General features: G+C 37.1%; 1 protein-coding gene across 7 annotated transcripts in view; it reads left to right on the top strand.

The window, feature by feature from the left end:
• Positions 1-25,369, top strand: part of LOC125265740 (probable E3 ubiquitin-protein ligase HECTD4) — a 94,499-nt gene extending 69,130 nt beyond the window's left edge. For 4 of the 7 annotated variants that reach the window (XM_048186130.1, XM_048186133.1, XM_048186132.1 and 1 more), the window contains exons 53-76: positions 1,089-1,226; positions 1,444-1,580; positions 2,091-2,251; positions 2,388-2,569; positions 4,437-4,642; positions 6,799-6,929; positions 7,126-7,331; positions 8,129-8,308; positions 9,256-10,595; positions 11,380-11,587; positions 11,694-11,917; positions 12,784-12,929; positions 13,147-13,250; positions 14,116-14,242; positions 14,987-15,177; positions 15,301-15,447; positions 15,760-15,879; positions 15,958-16,113; positions 18,654-18,757; positions 18,875-19,096; positions 19,314-19,480; positions 19,668-19,863; positions 21,626-21,848; positions 24,084-25,369. In XM_048186130.1, coding sequence (XP_048042087.1) covers positions 1,089-1,226; positions 1,444-1,580; positions 2,091-2,251; positions 2,388-2,569; positions 4,437-4,642; positions 6,799-6,929; positions 7,126-7,331; positions 8,129-8,308; positions 9,256-10,595; positions 11,380-11,587; positions 11,694-11,917; positions 12,784-12,929; positions 13,147-13,250; positions 14,116-14,242; positions 14,987-15,177; positions 15,301-15,447; positions 15,760-15,879; positions 15,958-16,113; positions 18,654-18,757; positions 18,875-19,096; positions 19,314-19,480; positions 19,668-19,863; positions 21,626-21,848; positions 24,084-24,220 — 5,153 coding nt within the window. In that variant the 3' untranslated portion in view covers positions 24,221-25,369. The remainder of the gene's footprint in view (positions 1-1,088; positions 1,227-1,443; positions 1,581-2,090; positions 2,252-2,387; positions 2,570-4,436; positions 4,643-6,798; positions 6,930-7,125; positions 7,332-8,128; positions 8,309-9,255; positions 10,596-11,379; positions 11,588-11,693; positions 11,918-12,783; positions 12,930-13,146; positions 13,251-14,115; positions 14,243-14,986; positions 15,178-15,300; positions 15,448-15,759; positions 15,880-15,957; positions 16,114-18,653; positions 18,758-18,874; positions 19,097-19,313; positions 19,481-19,667; positions 19,864-21,625; positions 21,849-24,083) is intronic. The other 3 variants (XM_048186136.1, XM_048186137.1, XM_048186131.1) reach the window with 1 other exon arrangement.
• The last annotated feature ends 9 nt before the right edge of the window (positions 25,370-25,378 follow it).

A 25,378-nucleotide genomic window follows, 5' to 3' on the forward strand; every position in this document is an offset into this window, starting at 1 on the left:
ATTTCTTTTGAATCTTGTATTTCATGTACTTAAATATATTTGTAATTAAGCATTTGTAATGATGAAGTTGCAATTTACATTTAAAGTATTAATTTTAAATGAAATATCGAATAACACACTAGAGTTAAAATTATTATCAAGTACTTTACATGTGCTTTACTATGTTAGTCAACACATAAAAATAAGTACTTCTTTAAAGCAAGATTAATAAAGATTATTAAAACAATGATTTAAAATGTACTTTAAAGTAGAACTTTTCATTTGACATTTTATTACGAAGCACACTTTAAAGTGTACTCAAGTGTGTTAAGAAACATTGATGAAAGTGTTCTCTCTTCAAGTACACTTAAGTGGCCTTTTATTTCATTAATATTAAATTATCTAGTATAGTTCAACTATGACAACTCTCAAAATAGTTTTAGCATTGTTGAATATGGAAAATGTTATTTTATTTGGTCTTGGCGGACTAGACCTGCTCCAGAGCATGTATGGACATGCTACTGCTAATGCTACATGCTAATGCTACATGCTACATACTGTGAGCATGCCTAAATAGACATACATAAATCCCATAGCAGATTTTGGCAGGTGGAGCTGGGGGAGGTGGAGGATTTCAGAGGACTACCATTCAGCAAACACTGAACCAGACTATTTAAATCAGAGATGGGCAACTTCGATCCTGGAGGGCCACTGTCCTGCATAGTTTAGCTCCAACCCTGATTAAAAACTCACCTTCATGTAGCTTTCTAGTAATCCTGAAGACATTATTCAGGCTTGTTCAGGTGTATTTGATTAGGGTTGGTGCTAAACTCTGCACTGCAGGACTGAAGTTGCCCATCCCTGATTTAAATGTTGAGCAAGCAAATCTCATTGGCTGCAGGATCAGCAAAGACCAGTCAGCTTGTGCCATGTGGTGATGATTTGATTGTTTGCAGATTGCATTTAAAAATCAGCCTGCGCCCTCTGGCTGAACTAGATATTTATTTAAAAATAAATAAGCAAGTGCATATTCAATACATTTGTGTGCACTTCTTTTCACAAGGTTTTGTCCATGTGTTTAATATAAATAATGCTGTTATTTCTGGCAGGAATGGTGGATATTGCACGTCAGACTGTTGAGTTCCTGTATGAAGAGAATGGAGGTATTCCTCGTGACCTCTACCTTCCAACCATCGAGGACATCAAAGATGAAGCTAATAAGTTCACCATTGACAAAGTTCGCAAAGGTCTGTGTGAAAGCATAAATATTTGTCTGAGGTTCTATGCAATTACCTTTGTTTGGTCTATTGCGGAGATCAGACATTGGCTTTACATATGTACATACATGCATACATACTGTAATTTATAATTGCACCGCTCAGAATTGCATTAATGAGATTGCACTGATAGGTCCCATTTTATTATTACAATAACAGGTTAAAAATGTAACAATTTTTCCCACAGGCTTAACAGTGGGCATCCGCTGCCCAGAGGGAAACAACACCTGTAGCAGCACAGGCGGCACAGCCTTACCGAAGTTTGCCATCCGGGGCATGCTGAAGACTTTTGGCTTGCATGGTGTCGTGCTCGATGTAGACTCTGTGAGTGTCTACATTAGTCAAATTGCAGTTTCCAAATCAGTCTGTTTAACAGGATCAGCATCAGCAAAAAAGGCCAAATTTCATGAGGAAAAAAAGATATTTTATATTGCATAAAGAAAATTAAGCCTTATTTAAATAATTTTTGCATATTCGTGACAATTGACTCTATGCACCTTGATGTACTATTTAATTTTTATTTTATTTTATTTTATTTTGACTTTGAGGACATAATGAGAATCATCTGGATCCGACACATTTTTTTTCCCTAATGAAATCAACATAAAGCAGCACTATACTCTTATGATTGAGGGAGAATAATGTGAAGTACTTCACATTTTAAACATTATAAACATACATGTAAATATTTGTCCCACATTGCATTCTTTTTTTTCCTATACATATTTTTGACAGACTGTGATATTCATTATTATATACACTGGCATGTGAACCTGTTTCAAAATGCAACAAATCCGCAACTTCACTGAAATGTCTTCATTTGTGTGTATTCAGGGCAATGAACTAGTCCAGGTTGAGACATATCTCCGTAGTGAAGGTGTGTTAGTCCGGTACTGGTACCCCATTGAGATGCTAGAGAGGCCGCCAGCAGGGTCCCGCAGGGCTGCAGCAAATGGCCTGGTGTCTCTGGACAGCAGCAACATCCAAATTCATCGGTAATGCATTTTTAGAGACAGTTTTCCTATAGTAAATTCAACAAATGTCAGGCTTTTACTGAAAGAGTTCACCTTTTAAGCATCATATTTCAATGGCAACGTTAAAGCCTAACGTTCAGTACTCTGTGTGTTTCAGGGAGCTGCTGCGTTGTGAAAGTGCTCTCGCCCGCCTGTACTGCCGCATGGCATTGCTCAACATCTTTGCCCCCAAGAGCCCTCACACATTCACACGTCTTTTCCACATTCCCGCTGTGCGAGACATCACACTTGAGCACCTACAGCTCTTGTCCAATCAGCTGCTGGCTCCACCTTTGCCAGGTGATTTCATAAGAATATTTTGAGGAACACAGGTTTAGATATGAACTTGAATAAGTAACAACTTACAGTGTTGTGCAATATGTAATCAGATTACTTTTTTATTTAATGAGAAAAGCATTATGTTAACAATTTATTTTAGTGTCCTTGTTATAAATGTTACATGTAGTTACTGTAGTAATAACTATAAATGATGCATAATTACATGGGACTAAACCTAAACCTAAACCAAACCCTAATCCTAAACCTAACCCTGTAATAAGTGCATGTAGTTAATTGTTATTTCTCAATACTTAAATGTATAATTACACTCTAACACGGACACCTTTAAATAAAGTGTACAGCATTACTTAAGTTCTGTATTAAAAAAAAAAAATGCCTGCAAGGCCTGGAAGAAATTGAGTCTCAGCCAGGTGAGGAAAAAGTAACACAAGAGCAATATAACATTACTGTCCATAAAAAGTAACTAAGTAATGTAATTGACCTTTTTAGGAAGTAAGGCAATGAATGCATTACTTTTAAAAGTAACTTTCCCCAACACTGTATGTGCCAACTTGTTTGGTCTAAATTCTAATTTTAATACAATATTAAAATTTTAATACTTTACAATAAGGTCCAATTAGTTGCTGTTAGTTAATAATAACTAACAACAAGCAAAACATTTGGTACTGTATATAATAATCTTTGTTAACAAAAGTGAATAAAAATACAAATGTTCATTGCTAGTTCATGTTAGCTCAGGTCCATTAAATATGGTAACACTTTACAATTTGTTGACATTAGTTAATTTGTTAACTAACATTAACTAACAACAAGCAATACATTTGTTCCATTATTTAGTTCATAGTGCATTAACTAATGTTAACAAATACAACTTTTGATTTTAATAATGTATTAGTAAATGTTGAAATGAAAATGAACTAAGATTAATAAATGCTGTAGGAGTATTGGTCCATGTTAACTAATGTAGTTAACTAATGTTAAGGGATTGATTCACTTTCAAATAAAATTGTCCTGATAATTTACTCACCCCCATGTCATCCAAGATGTTCATGTCTTTCTTTCTTCAGTCGAAAAGAAATGAAGGTTTTTGATGAAAACATTCCAGGATTATTCTCCTTATAGTGGACTTCAATGGCCTCCAAATGGTTGAAGGTCAAAATTACAGTTTCAGTGCAGCTTACAGTTTCAATTTAAGGAACACACGAGGCGCCAGTTCCTTTTTTTCCGTAAGTAGAATAGGAAAAGCGTAAACATTTTGAAGAATATGAAAGTGCGGTTTTGGCGGACCCACTTGGAAGGCGATCATTTGTTTATATAAAGCATATACATTTACATTTTTTTTTTTTTTTTTTTGAAAATGACCGATCGTTTCACTAGATAAGACTCTTATTCCTCGTCTGGTATCGTTTAAAGCCCTTTGAAGCTGCACTGAAACTGTAATTTTGACCTTCAACCATTTGGAGGCCATTGAAGTCCACTATAAGGAGAATAATCCTGGAATGTTTTCATCAAAAACCTTAATTTCTTTTCGACTGAAGAAAGAAAGACATGAACATCTTGGATGACATGGGGGTGAGTAAATTATCAGGAAAATTGTATTTGAAAGTGAACTAATCCTTTAACAAATGAAACTGTGTTGTAAAGTGTTACCAATAATATTATCAAATGCATCTTTTGATTTTAATAATGTATTGGTAAATATTGAAATTAACATGATCTACGATTAATAAAAGCTTTAGACGTATTTTTCATTGTTAACTCATGTTAGCTAATGCAGCCTTATTTTGAAGTGTTACTTAATACATCCAAGGAAAACATTTGTCATTAAACTCTTCTGTATTTGTTCATTTCCCTTTGGCTTCTATAGATGGGAGAATCAGTTCTAACTCTATTCTGCTGGCTCAGTCTGTTCTCCACGAGCTGCAGGGGAAGAGCTGCTCCCCGACCGAGCTCTTCTATCAGGGAAATGCACAGACAATCCGTGAATGGCTAACGGTGGCCATCAGCAGAGCTCTGCACCAGGGCGAAGACAGCCTTCTCGAACTCACGAAACAGATCTGCTGTTTCCTTCAGGTACTAATGCCTCACAACTTAGTTTCCTCTAGAGGGTATAGTATATTATTCTGAAAACCATGATTTTTGATATGATAAAAGTGATAGGCAGAAAGTAGACATAAATAAGAAAAAAAAAAAAAAAAAACTTTTCTAAAGGGAAAATGACAGAATGGCCCTCTCAAAAAAGTAAAACTATAATTTAATTTTAATTTTGATTAAGATGTTTACAATAATTGGAACCTTATCTGAATGCTTTTTAAATCAGGCAGCTAATAACATTATTCACTGCAAATTAACCATTATGTTCTGTGATAATTATATTTATTTTAACTTAAATTATTATTTATTGATTATTATGAAAACATACTGATTTAAAATGTACTTTAATATAAGATAATGACACTAGCTTTTCAACATCACCACCATTATTGAACCAGGGTTATTGTAGTTGAAACTAAAACCATTAACCAAAAAAAAAGAAAAAAAAAAAAGATGTGAAATAAAATAAATGTTAACTGAACCAAAATAAAATGCAGTTTAATTTACCTTGATGTACTAAAATAACACTAAAACTGAAATAAAATGTAATAAAAAAACTGTATAGACAGATATATATAAAACTAAAATTAAAGTTGTTTAATTTATGAATTTTATAACATTTGGTTATTTTCCTGTTTATTACTACAAAGCTGCTTTGAAACGATAAAGCACTATAGAAATAAATGTACTTTAACGAAAGACTTTTAATGGTAACTGGTTATTTTACAGTGTCCTTATTGTACTTACTGTAGAAATAACAGTAAATTAAGCATAATTGCATGCAAACCTAAACCAAACCCTATTCCTAACCCTAACCTATAGTACATGTTGTTAATTAATATTACTCAGTATTTGAATGTTTAATTAACTGTAACAAGGACACCTTAAAATAAAGTGTAACCCTTGTAATTTGACATGATTACAAAGTGGAATTAGAAGTAGGGATGTCCCGATCAGGTTTTTTTTGCCCTTGAGTCCGAGTCCGAGTCATTTGATTTTGAGTATCTGCCGATACCGAGTCCCGATCCGATACTTCTATAATACATCAAAAAAAGAATAAAGAAGAGCGAGAAAAAAAAAAAAAAAAAACAGATCCAGGACGTTCCTTATTTTTTATTTAATTACAAACAGAGCACTTCTGTGAGGTAGCTTGAACAATCAAGTAATAAATAACATTGTTCACTTCACTTCACTTTAGTGCAACAGTAAATATAAAAAAGGCTAATATAAAAACAAATATATTTGGTTTGATTTGGGTATGCTGCAGTCTGTGTAATAACTAAAATAATGTTTATATATATCATATTTTCTGGCTAGTTTACTTTAGTTTTTTATAATACACCATACTTTAACCCAAACTGAATAATAAAAAACAAGTTTAAATGGGTAAATCTTCTATTATTATTTTTGATTCTTAATTTTCTTTTCTGTCATACTCAAATTCTTGTTAAAACACATTAGACATGCGTATTGTGTGCATTTTGAACACTTTTTGTGTGAAATTATATTTATTTTGTCCATCAAAAGTGTGCTTTCACTTTAATTACGCGTCAGCAGCGCAGCGTGTGTCTCAATCAGCTCCCTAGTTCAGTAGTCAGGGCACTGATCAGGGTATCAGCCACATTCACTTTCATTATATACTGATTCACGACCTAAAGAGCTAGGGAGCTGATTGAGACACAGGGATAGACTCGGTGCCGAGACGATCGCGGCACTGCTGCTTACGCGACGCTCCTGCCTGACACTTTACGAGCTGCTCCTGCTGCCTGTTTGAATGCATCCGTTGGTTGACATGCACGCTGAAAAAAATATGCGCTACTCACGCGCCGCTTACGCTTGCAGTGTGAAACAGGCCTAACTCTGTGCCACCGCATCACTATAGATGTGTTAAAAATAATGAGAATATATATACATATATATCCGAGTCCTGATCGGGAGGTAACGTCCGATTCCGATCGAGTCTGAAACCACATGATCGGGCCCGATTTCCAATCACGTGATCGGATCTGGACATCCCTACTTAGAAGTGTACTTAAGTGTGTTAAGAAACATTGTAATGAAAAGTGTACTCTGTTAAATTTATTATTAGTTTTTACAATTGCATTTACATTCTTTTATGTTTGCTGAAAATTCAGAGTGCACCTGAACAGTTTACACTGGAAGAGTTTCCCATCACTGAGTCCAAGGTCAGCATGGACGTGAACTTCCCCGGTGCTGCCTTTGTGCTCATCTCTTGCAAAGAGAGCCAAGTCAGCTGCCGCAAAGAGTGAGTTCATATTGATTAATAAAATTTAATAATTATTTATGAATTACCTGTTTTTGCATCTTGCATTCATTAGTCTGGTTGCACTTAGCAGGGAGCTTTGCATAGTGAAAGTGTAAACTACTTATTTTCAAAAGAGCAAGTAAAAAGTCTGTTGAAATATTCTATATGCTCATATGTGTATTTTTTTTTTTCTTAGTTCCTCTCTATACAAGGCCCCTTGGACTCGTGTAATGGTGTACGGACTTGGTCACAAGGTGCGACGAAACGGCCAGCTGAATCTGATGGAAGCAGTGTGCTACCCACTGGACGCCTCCCCGTCTAACACAGGACTCACCCCTCCGCCCACAGCCAACCAGTATCCCAGCATCATCATCCCCACTGACAAAGTGCATGTCAAACTAGGCATGTCAAAATCATGGGTTACATTGTTTTACTTATCGCAGTTAACATGCAGTTAAGGGTCTGAAAACATTACATTCAGTTCCCACTTAAGTATATTCTTTTGAAGTATATAATTTCCATAATAAGTATCTCTTTTTTTTTTTTTTTTTTGAAAGTATGCTATAATGTACTTATTTACCACATACCTGAAAAACACATTATAATAAATTATATATTCTGTATTTTTATGATCTTTTGCTATTGGCTTGCATCACCAGAGAAAAACCGGAAGGTCAAATTATGACATTTTGATTAATTACTTAAAATTACAAACTGAAACATACAATAATTAATCGTTATCAATAAAGTAGCTTCACACTACACTTTTCGTTCCATTGACTTCCATTAATACAAATTAAAATGCAAGCTTATGCAAATTTTGCTGCATTCCAAAGTTCAAGTTTGGTAAACTCTGACTTGCGTGACCTCTTAGCTGAATTAAAAGAATGCAAATTTTAACTCTGCAGGATTACGGTGTTGCAGTAACATGGTGTAGATTGAATATTTTGACATTTTGGATGTACAGTATTAAATGTTGAAATATGTTTTTTTAAAAGTCATACTTTATCCTAGTCATACTCCTACACTCCTCAGAGTGTGATGCCATATTACAACTGTTGCAGTGTCTGTAGAAGTCTAATCTATCAAAGTCTATTGTGACTGTTGCATGAGATCAATAAGTTACAGTACATTTAGAAAATACAGGGTGAATTTCCATTGCATACTGACTTTAATTCATATTCTGGCCTTGTCTACAGGTGTATCTCCCCCTCCTGGTGCAGTGCTGGTATTACACTCATTGCCTCTTGAGTTTCCCTTGGCTATGGCCTTTGCTGAGCAGCTGCTAACCTACACCGTAGGGGAAACGATTGACCGCTCTGAGGATGAGCTGGACACAGTGCCCACTTCTGTGCTTATGCAGGTTGTAGAGTTGCTTGGTGAGAAATGTTTGTTATTTTACTCCAAGGATCTCAGGAAACATACTATTATAGTTTATTTATTTTACAGTCGCTAAAGGGCCGTTCACATCAAGGACAATAACTATAATGATAATGATAAAGATATAGTTCTAAAAATCTTTCTAAAAACGAAAAGCCACACCACAACTATAATGAGAATGGCACAGAGAAACTATATCGTTCTGAAAGTGATTCCAACAATTTTTTTTCCCTGCTTATGAATGATAAAAAAAATTGACCACCAATCAGAATCCATTCTGTTTTAAAGAGCTCGAGCATTTAAAGCGGCAGGCGACAATCCTGCAGCACGTGCTTAGAATACAGATAACAGAGCTTTATCGATTCTTGGTGTAGAAGCTAATACAGTTATCGTTATGGTTATCTTTATAGTCATCGTCCTTGGTGTGAACGTGCCTTAAGACCAGTACTTGGATCACTTTTTCAAAACTTCACACAGTCAGCACAACGGCATTCTATGTGGGTTAGTCTGTGGATCATTTATCATTGCTTTGGCAAAAAAATGCATTCAGTGACTACTTTCAAATTACATTAGTTATTTTCATACTTCGACACAACCACTGTCAAATCTCTATGTACATACAGGCAAAATACAAAAGAAAACATAGTGTAACGTTACCTGTTAGTGTTTTTAGATCATTGTTTTATGAGTGACAAAGTGTGTTTGTTGAGTGACAACCTTTGCTGGTGTGATGGAAGAATGAGTTGATTTGAGACGTGTATAAAGTGCTTTGGTAATTTTTGTTCATTTTAAATGTAAAACTTACTGCTGTGCCAAGCTGAATGTTATTTAGGAGAACAGTGTGAAGAGTTTTGAAAAAATGGCCCAAGTATTGAGAAATATGTCCTAGCTATAAAAACTGCTAGTGCAATTCCTTGTGTGTCACACTGGCTTTATCTTTGTTTAGGTGGCCTTTTGTGGACCACCGATCTTGCTCCGTGCATCAAGGAGCTGATCTTCCACCTGCTTGCAGAGCTTCTCCGCAAGATCCACACCTTTGAGCGGCGCAAGACCCCTTCGGGCCTGTCCAGCCACATTACACTGCTTCTCAACCCCTGCCTAACAGTCCTTATGGTTCTTCAAACTGAACTACGAAAGCTTTATGACCACGAGACCCAAAGTTGGGGGTTAGTTAGCGGCGGTTCCTGCTCTTCCGCAACGGGTAGTGGTGGAGTGCTTGCGCTCTCTGGCGAGCGGAGCCGCTTCTCGACATACTTCCATGCCCTGATGGAGGTGTGCCTGGCAGTCGCTGAAGTGACTCTGCCACTCAGTACAGGTGCAGGGACGTCGGTAGTAGGCGCCCCTTCGTCTACGAGCACCACCAACTGTAGTGATTCCTCGTCCTCTTCGTCATCCTCCCCAGGCCAGACACCACAAAGTCCGAGTTTGCTTTCGAAGCGCAAAAAAGTGAAGCTAAAGCGAGAACGGGCAGCAGTCTCTGTTGCTTCGGCAACTGCCGTCTCAGGGAAACATGGTTCCGGAAATGGTGCGAGACCATCAGAATGCGATAATGCTTTACTAAACATGGCCGGAGGGAAGCCAGAAGACATGTTGTGGTTTCACCGTGGGTTGACATTACTCTTGATTTTACGGCACCTTGCTAACAAAGACCCACAAGGTCTGGGCGTCACTGGAGATGCCGTTGCAGATGCTTGCCAAGCCTTGGTTGGCTCCACTGCTCACAGCCGCTTGCTCGTTCTCTCAGGAATCCCAACTCACTTGGAGGAATCTGTGGTGCGCAATGCAATCCGAAGGGCTTGCAATGCGCACGGTGGTCTCTTCAAGGATGAGATCTTTATTCCAGTTCAGGAGGAAGACCCTAAAAAAGCCAAAGCTGAAACTCCAGGTATTCTCCAAGATGCAAAGAGAGACTGCACTGCAGGAAGCCCAAATAGCAACAGTACCACACCAGCAATGAGCACGAGTGCCTCAGCTTCAGCTAGCCAGACGTCTTTACAGGGAGCCTCCAGGGCTGCTGGGGATCTGCTGGTAAACCAAGAGTTGGTGGCCTCTCAAACAGCACCTTCCCAGCCACAAGCACCCCTGGACCCTCATACGGTGTCCAGTCAGGAGAGTCTGGATGTGTCTCTTTGTAGCACAGGAAGTCAAGGTAGTCTCGGCAGCCTTGGGGAGCAGCTGGATAGTGGTGCAACGTCAGTATCAGATGGGAGCTCCATGTACACGGTTGCCTCGCCAGACATCCATGCCAGTGTGACACGACCAATCAAAGGCTATGCTGTCATAGAGGTGGGTGGGACATTTGCTTTTATAAAACACCAACAACGATAAGATGAATGTTGCTTGCAAGCATCATTATTACTCTTGTTCATAGTTAGGGTTAGGGTGCAATGTGTAAATTTTAGTGGCATCTAGTGGTGAGATTGCGAACTGCAACTAATGGCGCACACCCCTCGCACCCCTCCCTTTTGGAGAAGCTATGGTGGCCGTCTGGCCGACACAAGACAAAGATGTCGTCGTCTGAGACAGCAGAGAGTAGCCTGTGTGAAGCAATGAGGTTTCTTCTTCTAACAAAGAGCGGTCTCTGCTTCTAATAATCCAGATGACGACTACTACTACTACTACTACTACTACTTTGTGCGTATTCAACGTAGTGACGATGCAAGCTGCCTCTAAAAACATGAACGATTTAGAAGAAGAACAACATAGCGACTAGCGCTCTGTAGAGTGTATGTCCGTTTAGGGCTGCTGTAGAAACATGCCGGCGCATAATGGCGACTTGACATGGAGGGGGAACCCGTGGTGTATGCTACATTTTTTAAATTTCAGTACCGACTTTGTACCGAAGTACCGGTACTTTTGACAACCCTATTAGTATACCATGTTAAACCATGTTCATGTTTCAAATTAATTTATTACATGGACTGTTCCTGTGCATTTGCGCACAGTAACTATGTCACTGTTAAGACAGAGATATGCTTCATTTTCCATGTTCTGGTCCATCTTGCTCAAAGCCTTTCAAAAAAGAAATTAGTTATAAAATAATGTTACTGTTTCTGATTTTGCTGTACAGGTAAGGGCAAGGGCCCAGGTAGAGAAGATTCGTGCCAGTCTTTTTAACAGCAGTGATCTCATTGGCCTTTCCAATCTCGAAAGGGAAGAGGAGCTAATGGAGATGACCAGTGAGGAGATCCTCACTGCCTCAAGTGTAAATCAGAGTTTATTTGACACTCAAGGGAGTTCTGCCCTTGAAGAGTACTTCCTTGATAAATCTATCAGAGGTTAGTTGTTATTTTGGACTTTCATTCTGTGATTCTTTTTTTGCAAGGGTTTCCTTTAACTTGATATCAAGTTTGTTAGATTTTTCACTAGTTTTTGTGCTTATAGGAGACAAACTGGTTCCTGGAGCACGTGATGTGCTAACAGATATCTTTAAGAGCTGCATATACGCAGAGCAGGTGCTGAGCCCCGTACCAACAAAACCTGTGAAAGTATCGGACATTTTTCTCAGCAAAGAGCAGATCAACTCTCAGACACCAGGAAACCTGCTCCACGTGTTTTTTACACATGTACGGCCTCCCAAAAAGGTGCTTGATGACCAACTAACACAGGTGATGTCCTCAGAACAGTAATTCATTTAATAATATTAAATTACTAATTTATCATTAAACATTTATTTTTATTATAAAGTCTGCTACATGCATATGGTGAGTCTTCCACATGCATTTTGCTAAATTTAAATGATAATTGATGAAAATTGACATACCTAGATGTAATCTACACACATGTGATAGTATACTATTAAAATTTTCTGTTAGTTCATTTTAAGTAGGGATGCACCAATGTGAAAATTTTGGCCGATACCGATAATTCTTTATATTTGAAAGCCGATAACCGATATATTGGCAGATAAATCTAAATCCAAATTTTTATATAATTTTTGAGAGCCTGATTACAAAACCAAAAATTTCACCATTAAAAGCCATGTCCCAAGCACACAGTTATAATGTTCTCATAATTTTATGTAGCCTATATCACAGACTTGTGCTGCACATGTTGCACTTAACTGTATTTTCCTTTTAAGTGACTCCAATCATATTTCAAGCAATTCAAAACCATAACGGTCAACAGTGTGCATCTGTAGTGTCTCAGCTGAAGAAAATAATCCATTATTTATCGGCTTTGATATATCGGCGAAATTTTCTTATTGGATTAAATTACATTAACATTAAAAATTAACATATATCGGCCAACACCGATATGGTGGCCGATATATTTTGCATCCCTAATTTTAAGACACGTGAACACATGAAACACATTTATTAATTATTTAATTCTTGTTTTATTATAATTAAAAAGTCAGTTACATGCACTTGTAATCCATACATTTACATCAGTTTTAGGAAACAGACACAAAGTTCTTGACTGGGCTTGACTAAAGTAGACATTATTAAAACCGTGGTAATTGTTCATGCAGATTCTCCGTAAATATGGCACATTAAAGCCTAACAAGAACAAGCACAGCAAGGCAGGCAAAGAGCAGCACCAAGGCAAAGTGGTCAGCACAAAAAGACCCATCACCAAACCCCCAGCCAAAGAGAAGTCCATGCTTAACAGTGTTAGGTGAGTACTAACATTAGGCTCATCCAGGCATTCACTAGTATTTCAGTAGTCAGTTTCTTCTAACTTGGTAAACCACCAAAAACTAAACAGTTTTTATAGTGAATTTATTTAAATTATTTAACATATTAAATGTTTTATCTAATGCCTGCATCCCTTAAAATACATGTATGATTAAACGTTCATGGTTCTCATAACATGGTAAATGGTGTTTCTCCAGAACTGTGCTAAGTGAGAAAAAAACAGTCCTCAAGCCAAAATCTCCAGAGAAGACCAAGCCTGATGAAAAAGACCCTGAAAAGTCTCCTGCCAAAAAGCTTGAAGGTTAATACTAAAATATTCTTGATTTCTGAATTTGTTTCTGTAGAAATTAGCATAAGCCTAGTACATGGTTACCTTGTGAAAAAGAACTGCACTTGATTGTATTGAATGTGCAGCTGTGATGTACTTCAAATCTTAAAAGTATACTTTTAAGAAACTGTACATGCAGATAATATAATATTATTGAAATAAAAGGTCACTTAAGTGTATTTGGAGAGAACACTTCCATGACTTTTTCTTAACACACTTAAGTGCACTTTTAAATCATTGTTTTAATAATCTTTTGTCATGCTGTAAAGAAGTACACTTATTTTGAATTGCTCACTAACATACTAAAGTACGTACTGTACTTGATTTATAATTTTAACTGTAGTGTTATTCCACACACACACACACACACACACACACACACACACACACACACATATATATATATATATATATATATATATATATATATATATATATATATATATATATATATATATTTTTTTCCTAATATTACATCAACTTAATATATTTTAAATGTACTAAATTGCAACTTCATCTTTACATCATTTGTGTAATTATGTATGTAAATAAATGCAATCCAAGTTTCAATAGAAATATTAAAGTATATTTATATTTATATATTTTAGTTTACTATAAATACTTGCCAGAACATTCTGCAGTACACTTTAAACACATTTCAAAGACAGCAGAGGTAATTATGAAATTACATATAAAGATGTACTTAAGTCCTACTTAAGTGGGTCAAAAAGCACTAAGTTCAGTTATTTTCATTTAATATAAATTTTAACTTTGATATATTGTAAGCTTTTTGATTATGTCTCATGTATCTTAACATTTCACCTTTCCTCTATCCCAGTAGTACCAGAAGAGAAGTTTTTGACCCTGGAAGGCTTTCACAAGTTTACTCTAGACAGAGCCAAGCAGGATATTCGCAGTGTTTGGCGTGCAATACTGGCATGCGGTTATGACCTGCACTTTGAAAGGTTTGTACCTTCTCAGGGCTGCTTTCATAGACAATGGTTCAGATTCATGAAAATCTTCTTAAGTCATTTTTTTTTTAAGATTAGCTAAGATATCTGGATTTCAGCTTTGGTGTTTCCTCAGCACTTGTGTAGACAGTGATATGAACAGTACAATGGCGTCTGTATTACCGAATCAATGCGAGCCCGACTCCTCAGTCCTCATCCTTTGGATGTGCGTGCAAAGAGCGCAGAAAGCAGTGTCTTCTTGACATGTCGACAACACAAACCAAACTCTTCCATTCCTCAGCTACAACTACAGTGTTTGAAGGCGGGTCAAAATAGACATTGTTCACGGGCAGCCAATGGCTGGCATTATGCAAATTTGTTACAAACCTACGTAGGTTCATGCAGGAAGTAAGGCTGTAACTACGGTTCGTTCTTTTGGGAGGCATTAACTCCATTCATTGTGCACTTTGATCTTAGAAACTTTGCAGACCTTTTACATTCACAAACCGCTATAGTACACACTATATTAAAAATAATATCCGAAAGAACATTTAAGAATTTTTTTTGTGAATACCGCCTCAAAACTCCATACTACTACGTACATGTTTCTGCTGGTCTCTGTTGTTCTACGTACATGTTTCTGCTGGTCTCTGTTGTTGAGTTTTGAAATAGTCTTTTTAAATGACTAGAAAAATGAATGCAACTGAATGAAATCTCAGTGGTGGTGTCATTATAAAGTAAAAACACTTCTTGTTTTAGATGCACATGCATCGACTCCCGTCATGCTCAAAAAGCCAGTAGAAAATGGACCTTCGAGATGGACTTTGCATTGGTCCAGTTTGTGAACCGTCTCTGCCGACATCTGGCCATCACACCTGCCCGGCTACATCCACATGAAGTTTACGTTGATGCCAAGGATGCAGCTGATCCCCAAGTTGCATGCTTATTAGGCAAGTCCATCTCTATCTCTATTACATTATGCTGTTAGATTTGGATTGTGATATGTTTTCATACAATTGCAGATCATACAGTCACAACCCAGACATACATTGAATGTAATTCTGATCACACAGGTGTTCCAGTCGAGAGTTTGCGACTGCGGTTTGCTTTACTGCAGTCACTCAACAGCACATTGGAGAGCTTCTTCCTGCCATTAGTAGAGTTAAGGCTGACGCAAACCTATCAAAACAGCATAGCGACCCTTCTGTGCGAGGCCAAAGGTCAGTCATCAAATAAACATGTGCTTTAATATGTTAGTCAACACATCAAAATAAGTGTGTTTCTTTAAAGCGTGGCAAAAGATTATTAAAACTGATTTAAAATTAAAACATTTAATTTGACATTATTGCAAAGTGTACTTAAGTGTGTTAAGAAACAGTCTTTTAAAGTAAGCCTTTTTTCATTAATATATTGTCTGCAAGTACTTTTTTTTTAAATATACTTTTAAGATCTACAAGTGCACATTCAAAATGATAAAGCACACTTCTTTTTCACAAGGTTCAGTAAATCTTTTCACTTTATTTCATTTGTAGGCCTGATTTTTTACGACACCAAAGTGACTGTTATGAACAGGGTGCTGAACGCAACAGTACAGCGGACTGCAGACCACGCTGCCCCTGAGATCACACTCGATCCGCTGGAGATAGTGGGAGGTAAACCAAATGAAGCATCACTCACACGGAAGATGGTTTGTACTATCAGTTCTTCACACTTCACACTGTGTATTACAGGTGAGATGCGTGCAGCAGAGAACACATACTTCTGCCAGGCTGCACGCCAGCTGTCATGTGTCCCTTCGTCTCAGCTGTGTGTACGGATAGCCAGTGGAGGAGACCCCACCTATGCTTTCAACATCCGCTTCACCGGGGAGGAAGTCCATGGCACCAGTCAGTGTTACAGACACAAACACTAAATCAGAATCACTGTTCCAACATAACAGCCATTCTTTGTGTGGTGTACAGTTTTGTTTGTTTTAATTTTTTAAGAATATTATGTGATTTTTGTCATATTTATTGCTTTTATTTATTTTTTTATTAATTCTATTTGTCTTTATTTTAATTCAGTTGTAGTTATAGTCATATACTTTAACTTATTTCATTTCAGTTAGTTGCAAAGGCAACTTCTCAAATTTTTCATTCAGTATTTCATCAGTCTATTTTATTTTATTTCAGCTTTATTTAAATTATTGTTTTAGTTTTCATAATTTTAGTACCTAACTTATTTTATTTCAGTTAGTTGCCAAGGCAATTTTTCCATGTTTTTTTTTTTTTTTTTACTTTTTTCTCCCAGTTATTTTAGTTTGAGTAATTTGAGTACTTCAACTAGCACTGCCCCCTTAATAGTCGACTAATCGTTAGTTGACTAGAAGAGGCTTAGTCGACCAACATTTTATTAGTCGGTTAGTCGCAGAAAAAAAACCCTTGTGGCAAAACCATGCAGTCCGTGAGGGACAGATCATTAACGGTGGGTCTTCGTGGTAATTACAGTATGTCGGGCAGGAAATCCAAACGTTCACCTTTTATCCATCGACTTCAAATATGGCTCATCATTTAAAACATGTAAGCAGTAGCAACTTTACATGGCTACTCACTCTAACGTTAACCTTGATAAATGTGCGCTATTATATATCCAAGTGTTTGTGCAGAGTGTGGAAGCTGAAGTATTAGCTTGCTTACTGCAAGACATGGAGGCGCCGACGCGATCGCTTTTTTCACAATTTTTTCTGATAACAGCGGAAACGACTTAAAGGTGCAATATGTAATATTTTTGCAGTAAAATATCCAAAAACCACTAGGCCAGTGTTATATATTTTGTTCACTTGAGTACTTACAATATCCCAAATTTTTGCAACTATTTGTAAATCGTGAGAAAAACCAAGGCTCCGGTCAATTGCGTCATACCCGTGTTACCCTCGGTTTCCAGTTTTATTTTGTAGAAACCATGGAAACACCAAAGACGCTTTAATATATACACTTTTTAATAGGCAAGGGAACAACTGTTTTGATATATTTATAGACAGAAAACTAATTGTTGTTATATAGCTCAACACGTTTAGTCTTATTGTTTAAATCAAATTTTCTTGATTTTTTTTTTTTTTAATTTTCTTTTTTTCTTTTTTTTTTTTTTTCTTTTTTTGCGATTACCATGCTTTACCATGCACTAAAACACTATTTTTTGAAGCAGCTAACATAGCATAATCAGATGCAGCTTTATTTTTAGTAACAGTAATACAGAATTTTCTCCATCATACGTTTTAAAATTAATTCCATGCCATTTATCAACACAAGCCATCCAGCATTTAATATGATATTCTAAAATCGATCTATCTTACTGCAGTGTGAAACATGTGTCTCACAGCAGCCGCCGAGCGAACGCACAGAGTAACATTATAACATCATTTTTAACACACTCAAATGTATCTAATATGATAAACAGAGCTGCGTTACCTCATACTCATGACCGGAAAAGCGGAAGCGTGATTCCTTGATTTCTTGATTCATGATTTCTTCCCGAGTCCTATCTCTATTCTTTTGCACCGTCCGTTGAGTTGAAGACTACATGTTCCAAGATTCTGCGCTCAAACATGGCGTCATCAAACTACGCCTTTGTTTTGAATAGGCCTCTAGCGACCTCTAGTGGACAGAATTCTTACATACTGCACCTTTAAAATACTCTGCCATTTGTGGTCATACAGATAAGAGTAATACATTATTCAAAACTGTAAAGTGTAAACTCACAATAACAAGAAAATGTTGTGCTTTTGTAAAATAAAGAAAACTAATAGGATTCACTTTCTGCTGTCTCGGTCTCCCTGAACTGCAAACTCGACGTATAGGCTACTTGCCTCTCAGACACGAGAAATACATCTACAGAAAGCTTGAAATGTCTACTTTTAAATGAACCAATTCAAATCGATAAAAAAATACTCTCTGCTTATGTAATCCTTATGAAAGGTGCATTTCTCTCTGTAAGTGCATTCATACATACTGCGGAGATGGCGAGTCAGCATCGTCAACTTCATCTTTGCCGCTGACACTGACTCAGAAAACACTAGTTTATTAATAAATAATTAAAATGTCTCCTTGCTATTTTTTCCCCGTCACATTCATAATCATTACTTTTGCTGGTACTTTGCTGCAAGCATTATGTGTGTTCTTGAGCGTTATGGTTTAGTTGTCTCCTTAGTATATTTAAGTAATTAAATATAAACGTGTAATTAGTCAACTAATGGCTTAAATTAATGATTAATAGTCGACTAGAAAAATCTTTAGCCGGGGGCAGCCCTAATTTTAACTTAAATTTAACTCGTTTAAGTTTCATCTAAAATTTCTGAATTGTTCTATTTCAGCTTTTTTAAAAGTTTTAGTTAATAATAACACTGATGTGACTCCAGTTTATATGCTTCTTACCTGTCATATTTGCTCAGGTGGATCATTCAGGCATTTCTTGTGGCAAGTCTGTAAGGAGCTGCAAAGTTCAGCGCTCTCACTGCTTCTCCCTTGCCCCAGTGCTGCAGCAAATCGCAATAAGGTTTGCTTGCATGTTTGATTTAATGGATTTCAGAACATTTTTTCCACCGTTCTTTATCTGCTACAGGATGCTGGCACATGTAAACACAGCTTGACTTTTGTTGTGGGTGTGTTGCAGGGGAAGTACATTCTGACACCATGCCCCATCACTTATGCTGAAGAGCAGCTACTGAATTTCTTTGGCCAACTGCTTGGTATTGCTATCCGGGCAGATGTACCTCTGCCTTTGGATTTGCTTGGCTCCTTCTGGAAGGGTCTGGTCGGTGAGGCACTGGACCCAGAATCTGACTTTCGAGAAGCGGACCTGCTCACATACAGCCACATTAAGAAGTTTGAGAATGTAAATTATAATTAATATTACACAATGAATAGCCTGCAATTAATTGCATGCTATTTATTGCAATTAATTAATTGCCTGCAATTAATAACATGCAATTCATTGTCTGAAAACATTACATTCAGTTTTCACCTTTCAATATTCTTTTAAAGATTATTATTTCCATAATAAGTACTACTTTTTCACCTGAACCCTTTGCCTTGCTCTCTTGGCTTAACAGTTGGCCGATGAGGTGGAGCTGGAAGCACTATGTGCTGATGTATCGTCGCAGAGCCACTTGGGCGAGAGTCCTGATTCACCAAGTCGTCCCTTCTGCACGTTCACCTACATCACTATGACTGGAGAGGAGGTGGAGCTGTGCCCTGGTGGTCGTGACATCGCTGTCAGGTAGGAGCCATTGACCGATTTATATAATACTGTTCATGAAGCTTATGTTTTACATTGTATTAGACCCAAAACTGGATGTTTTATTGTAGGGTTTGCCGAATCAAGAAACATTAAATGCTTCTTGAATGTGTTGGAAAGTTAACAGATCAAAATGTCTAATACATATACAATATGTGTGTTTGTTCAGCTGGGAGAATAAACATGTGTACGTGCGAGCAGTGCGTGATTTACGCCTGCGAGAGCTGCAGAATGTGGAGTGTATGTCGGCTGTGCGTGCTGGTCTGGGCTCCATCATACCACTACAGCTACTGACCTTACTGAGCCCTGCAGAGATGGAGCTGCGCACCTGCGGCCTGCCGGACATCAACCTGGAGTTCCTCAAGGTGAAAATTGCAATTTTAACCAAGGCTCCGAGACATGTGAGGAGTCGCCTGTCAATTGCGTCATACCCGCGTTACCCTTGGTTTCCGTTTTATTTTGTAGAAACCATGGAAGCACCAAAGACGCTTTAATGTATTGCATGTTTTAATAGGCAAGGGAACAACTGTTTTGATATATTTTTCGACAGAAAACTAATTATTGTTATATAGCTCAACACGTTTAGTCTTATTGTTTAAATCTAATTTTCTTGATTCCATGCTTTACCATGCCTCAGAGAAAAACACTATTTTGTGAAGTAGCTAACAGCATAATCAGATGCAGCTTTATTTTTAGTGACAGTAATACAGAATTTTCTCCATCATACAATACGTTTTAAAATTAATTGCATGCCATTTATCAACACAAGCCATCCAGCATTTAATATGATATTCTAAAATCGATCTATCTTACTGCAGTGTAAAACAGTGTCTCACAGCAGCCGTTGAACGAACGCACAGAGTAACGTTATAACATCATTTTCAACACACTCAAATGTATCTAATATGATAAACAGAGCTGCGTTACCTCATACTCATGACCGGAAAAGCGGAAGCGATGCCGGCGACTGTGGCAGAATAAAAGTTCCGCTGCTTGTGAAGCGTATGTTGCGCAATCGCTCCAGCGGCCTCGATCAGCTCCCACAACACTCGGTCCTGCTCTGCTTCATACTACAATAACGTTAATAATCGCATCCATGAACATGATTTCTTCCCGAGTCCTATCCCGATTGTTTTCACTGGCTGTGAGGTGAAGACCACATGTCCCAAGATTCCATGCTCAAACTTGGCATCATCAAGCTACGCCTTTGTTTTGAATAGACCTCTAGTGACCTCTGGGGGACAGAAAATATTACATATTGCACCTTTAACACACTTGAAAAGACTTTTAATAAGTGCACTTTGTAATAATGTCAAATTTAAAGTTCTACTTTCAAATACATTTAAAGTGTTAGTTACCTCATGTCATTCCAAACCTGTAAGTCTTTTGTTCATCTTTGGAATAAAGATCTTTTTGATTCAGAATAAAGATCTTTTTGATGAAATCTAAACGATTTCTGTCCCTCCATTGACAGCTATGCAACTAGCACTTTGAAGCTTCAAAAAGTTCATAAAGAGATTGTAAAACTAATCCATATGAATTGAGTGGTGTAGTCCAAATTTTCTGAAGAGACACGATCGCTTTATATGATGAACAGATTGAATTTAGGCTTTTATTCACATATAAACATGGATCAGCAAACGTTTTCAGAAGCAATACTGAACCTACTTGACGCGCGAGAACAAACCTCTTCAAATGTCTTGCGTAACACACGAGAATGAACCTCATTCGTTCTCGCAAGCATCAAGCAAACATGCTTGAGCTTCCGTTTTCCACAACTGATGTGTGAGTTGATGAATGTTTACATGTGAATATAAGCCTAAATTCAATCTGTTCATCATATAAAGCGATTGTGTCTCTTCAGAAAATTTGGACTAAATAAACAATTAAACAATTAGGCATAAAATATTGATTAGCGCATAAATTATGTTAGAAGAGAGAGTGTGCAGAGACAAAACTAACCCAGCTATATAGAAAATTATTTGGGATGGTCAGTTATACTCATTATACAGAAATATTTGACTGCAGAATTCCAGTTTGTATACTGTGAACAACTGTGTGTAATTTGTACAAACACCTCTAACTACTTTATTCACCAAACCCATTCTCCTCATCACGTTCATCTAGGCTCACACTATGTACCAGGTAGGACTGATGGAGACTGACCAGCACATTGAGTTCTTCTGGGCCGCGCTCGAGATGTTCACGCAGGAGGAGCTCAGCAAATTCATCAAGTTTGCTTGCAACCAGGAGCGTATTCCCTTCACCTGCCCCTGTAAAGACGGCGGTCCAGACACCGCTCATGTGCCCCCCTATCCCATGAAGATCGCCCCTCCAGATGGGGCTGTGGGTAAGTGTCCCAAAAAGGAATTAAAGTTTTCCATTGCTGCAACGGATGTCCATCAATTGAATTGCAGAGGGGCCATGTGTTAACAAAGGCTTGGGGCAAAAATGGTATGATAATGAAAAAAGGTTTCCTCCAAATTCAAGGGAATTAATGTTCTTTGTCGTTACGACCATGTCACTGTTCATGGTAGACCAATCACAACAGACTGGGCCATCTGACCAATCAGAGCAGAATAAGCTGGCGGTAAGGAGGGGTTTAGAGAGACTGAGTCTTTGAATGAACCATTTTCAGACTCTTTGAGAAATTAGGTAATGTGCAATGTATATTATGAGAAAATGAAAGTGTTTTTTGACCTTGGATGCATGTAAACCTATTGTAGGAGACCTCCAAAACAACATTAGGAACCTTTAAAATAGCATAGTAGGGGCACTTTAAAGGGTTAGTTCACCCAAAAATGAAAATAATGTCATTTATTACTCACTTGCACATAACTATATGCTGAGATCTAATTCAAAATTCCGTTCCACAACCGTAAGACCTTTGTTGATCTTCGGAACACAAAATAAGATATTTTTGTTGAAATCCGATGGCTCCATGAGGGCTTCATAGGGAGCAATAACATTTCCTCTCTCAAGATCCATAAAGGTACTAAAAACATATTTAAATCAGTTCATGTGAGTACAGTGGTTCAATATTAATATTATAAAGCGACAAGAATATTTTTGGTGCGCCAAAAAAAAACAAAATAACGACTTATTTAGTGATGGACGATTTTTCAAAACACTGCTTCAGGAAGCTTCCGAGTGTTATGAATCAGTGTATCGAATCATGATTCAGATTGCGTGTCAAACCGCCAAACTGCTAAAAATCACGTGACTTTGGTGCTCTGAACCGCTGATTCGATACGCTGATTCATTATGCTCCGAAGCTTCCTGAAGCAGTGTTTTGAAATCGGTCATCACTATATAAGTCGTTATTTTGTTTTTTTGGCACAGTACCTTAATGGATCTTGAGAGAGGAAATGTCATTGCTGTGCAGGCCTCACTGAACCATCGGATTTCAACAAAAATATCTTAATTTGCATTCTGAAGATGAACGAAGGTCTTATGGTTGTGGAACGGAATTTTCATTTTTGGGTGAACTAACCCTTTAAGCGTTAAGAGATTAACTTAAAACAATGAAAAAAAGGAAAAAAAACACACTGAAAAGTTATGTAAATGGTTGACTATATGTCTAAAATACGGATCTCGAGATTAAAGTTGTTAAATTTCGAGAAAAAACTCGTTAAATTTCGAGAAAAAAGTCAAAATAAAATGTTGAGAGTAAACTTGTTAAATTACGAAAAAAAAAACCTCGTTAAATTTCGAGAAAAAGGTCGAGATAAAATGTTGAGAATTTGTTCTCATAATTTAACAACATTTTCTCGTAATTTAATGACTTTATTCTCATAATTTGATGAATTTGTTCTCGTAATTTAAGGACTTTTTTCTTGTAATTCAATGACTTTATTCTCAACATTTTATCTCAACTTTTTTCTCGAAATTTAACGACATTTTTCTCATAATTTAACGAATTTGTTCTCGTAATTTAATGACTTTTTCTCGTAATTTAATGACTTTATTCTCATAATTTAACAAATTTGTTCTCGTAATTTAACGACTTTTCTTGTAATTTAATGACTTTATTCTCAACATTTTATCTCGACTTTTTTCTCGAAATTTAACAAGTTTATTCTCAACATTTTATCTCGACTTTTTTATTGAAATTTAACTATTTTTTTCTTGTAATTTAATGAGTTTATTCTCAACATTTTATTTCGACTTTTTTCTCAAAATTTAACAACTTTAATCTCGATGTTTTTATTTTTTTATTATTGCTTGGCCCTAATCCTCTTCCGTACTAAAAAGTGCGTCAAGCATTGCAAAATGTATCAGTTTAATTTCATAAATTCAAAGCAGCTTTAAAATTACACAAACTGGCAATAGAAAAGCTGCTCTAAAACAACATCTTCCCTTAAAACACTATTAGTCTTGAGTATTTAAATAAAGAAATGGATAAAGGAATATGACATGCTTTAATCCCTGCACAAAGCTTACTTTTGAGCTACTGTTTTTGAAGGAGTTGCAGTGATAGCAAATGTTTGCTCAAGCCAGTGTTCCTCAACATGATTACCATCACTGTATTTCCCAATGCATGAAAAGTCATGTAATGAAGTGTTTGTGTTTCAATCTGTCGTAGGCTCACCGGATTCGCGTTACATTCGCGTGGAGACCTGCATGTTCATGGTCAAGCTGCCCCAGTACTCTTCCCTTGACGTGATGCTGGAGAAGTTGCGCTATGCTATCCACTATCGCGAGGATCCTCTCAGCGGTTAAACTTCACCTACTAGTCAACCCACCTGTGATTTCTCAGAACCCCCGTCGGCCACGTCTGAGACTGTCACCGTGCAACCTTAAGTGATTACATCAGTCCTCAGTTCTTTTTCAAGAAAGGAAAAACAAACATTCATGAAGGAACTTGAACAGCCCAGACCAATTTGCCTTTACAAAGACTAGCGCGTTCGCGTGTTTCAATGGAGGGCAGAGTTTGACAGCAACTCGTGGTGGCAGAGAGTAAGCCACGCTTTTATAAAATGATGTACATATGCTGTTCATCAACCAATTTGAAAGAAGTGGCAGTGCAACTGCTTTTCTCCCTTTTTAAACATTTAATCTCTCTTCTTCCACTCATTTAACCAGTCTTTCATCTTTGCATTCCCTGTGTGCCTCAACCACTGCCTTCTCTCCATCAGTGACAGTGATTGTTGACACACATTCATTTAGAGAGATGCTGATTTTAGCTTTGCAAAGGACTTTAACGTGCGGCTCAAAGTTACACTTGCATCTTTCGATAATAACACTTTGGGTGCATCTCATGAAACCGGTCAAGAACATGTCCAGGTCACGATTTTTTTTTTTTGGTTTTCCCCTAATTCTCATTGCCATAATGCGCCTGGGATTCTTTTCCTTTTCCCCCCTTTTTATGCTTTTTCTCTCAATTCTTATTACCTTAATGGATTTTTCCCCCTTATTTGCATTTTATCCCAATTCTAATTCCAATACCCTAATGCATCTGTGCATGTATATCCTTTGTTTGTTCTTTCTTTTTTATATTTCCCCAATTCTCATTACACTTATTTTCCTCCCCCTAATATTCTTTGCATTTTTTCCTTAATTGTCATTATCCTAATGTGCCTTATTTTTTTTCCTTTTTGCCTCTAATTCCCATTACTATGGAAGCTTGTTTCCGCCACTGAATAAAACATATTTTATATTATCTCACAATTCTGACTTTTATTCAGATTTGCGTGATATAAACTCGCATTCTGACTTTATAACGCGCAATTGTCTGTTATAGTCAGAATGCGAGATATAAAGTCGTAATTGCATCTTATAACGTCAGAATTGTGAGTTTATATCACAATTCTGACTTTAACACGCAATTGCGACTTTATCTTGCAATTTTGATGCAATTGTGAGTTCTAAAGTCAGAAT

This window comes from Megalobrama amblycephala, linkage group LG3, assembly GCF_018812025.1.
Source record: "Megalobrama amblycephala isolate DHTTF-2021 linkage group LG3, ASM1881202v1, whole genome shotgun sequence".
NCBI classification, from domain to species: Eukaryota; Metazoa; Chordata; class Actinopteri; order Cypriniformes; family Xenocyprididae; genus Megalobrama; species Megalobrama amblycephala.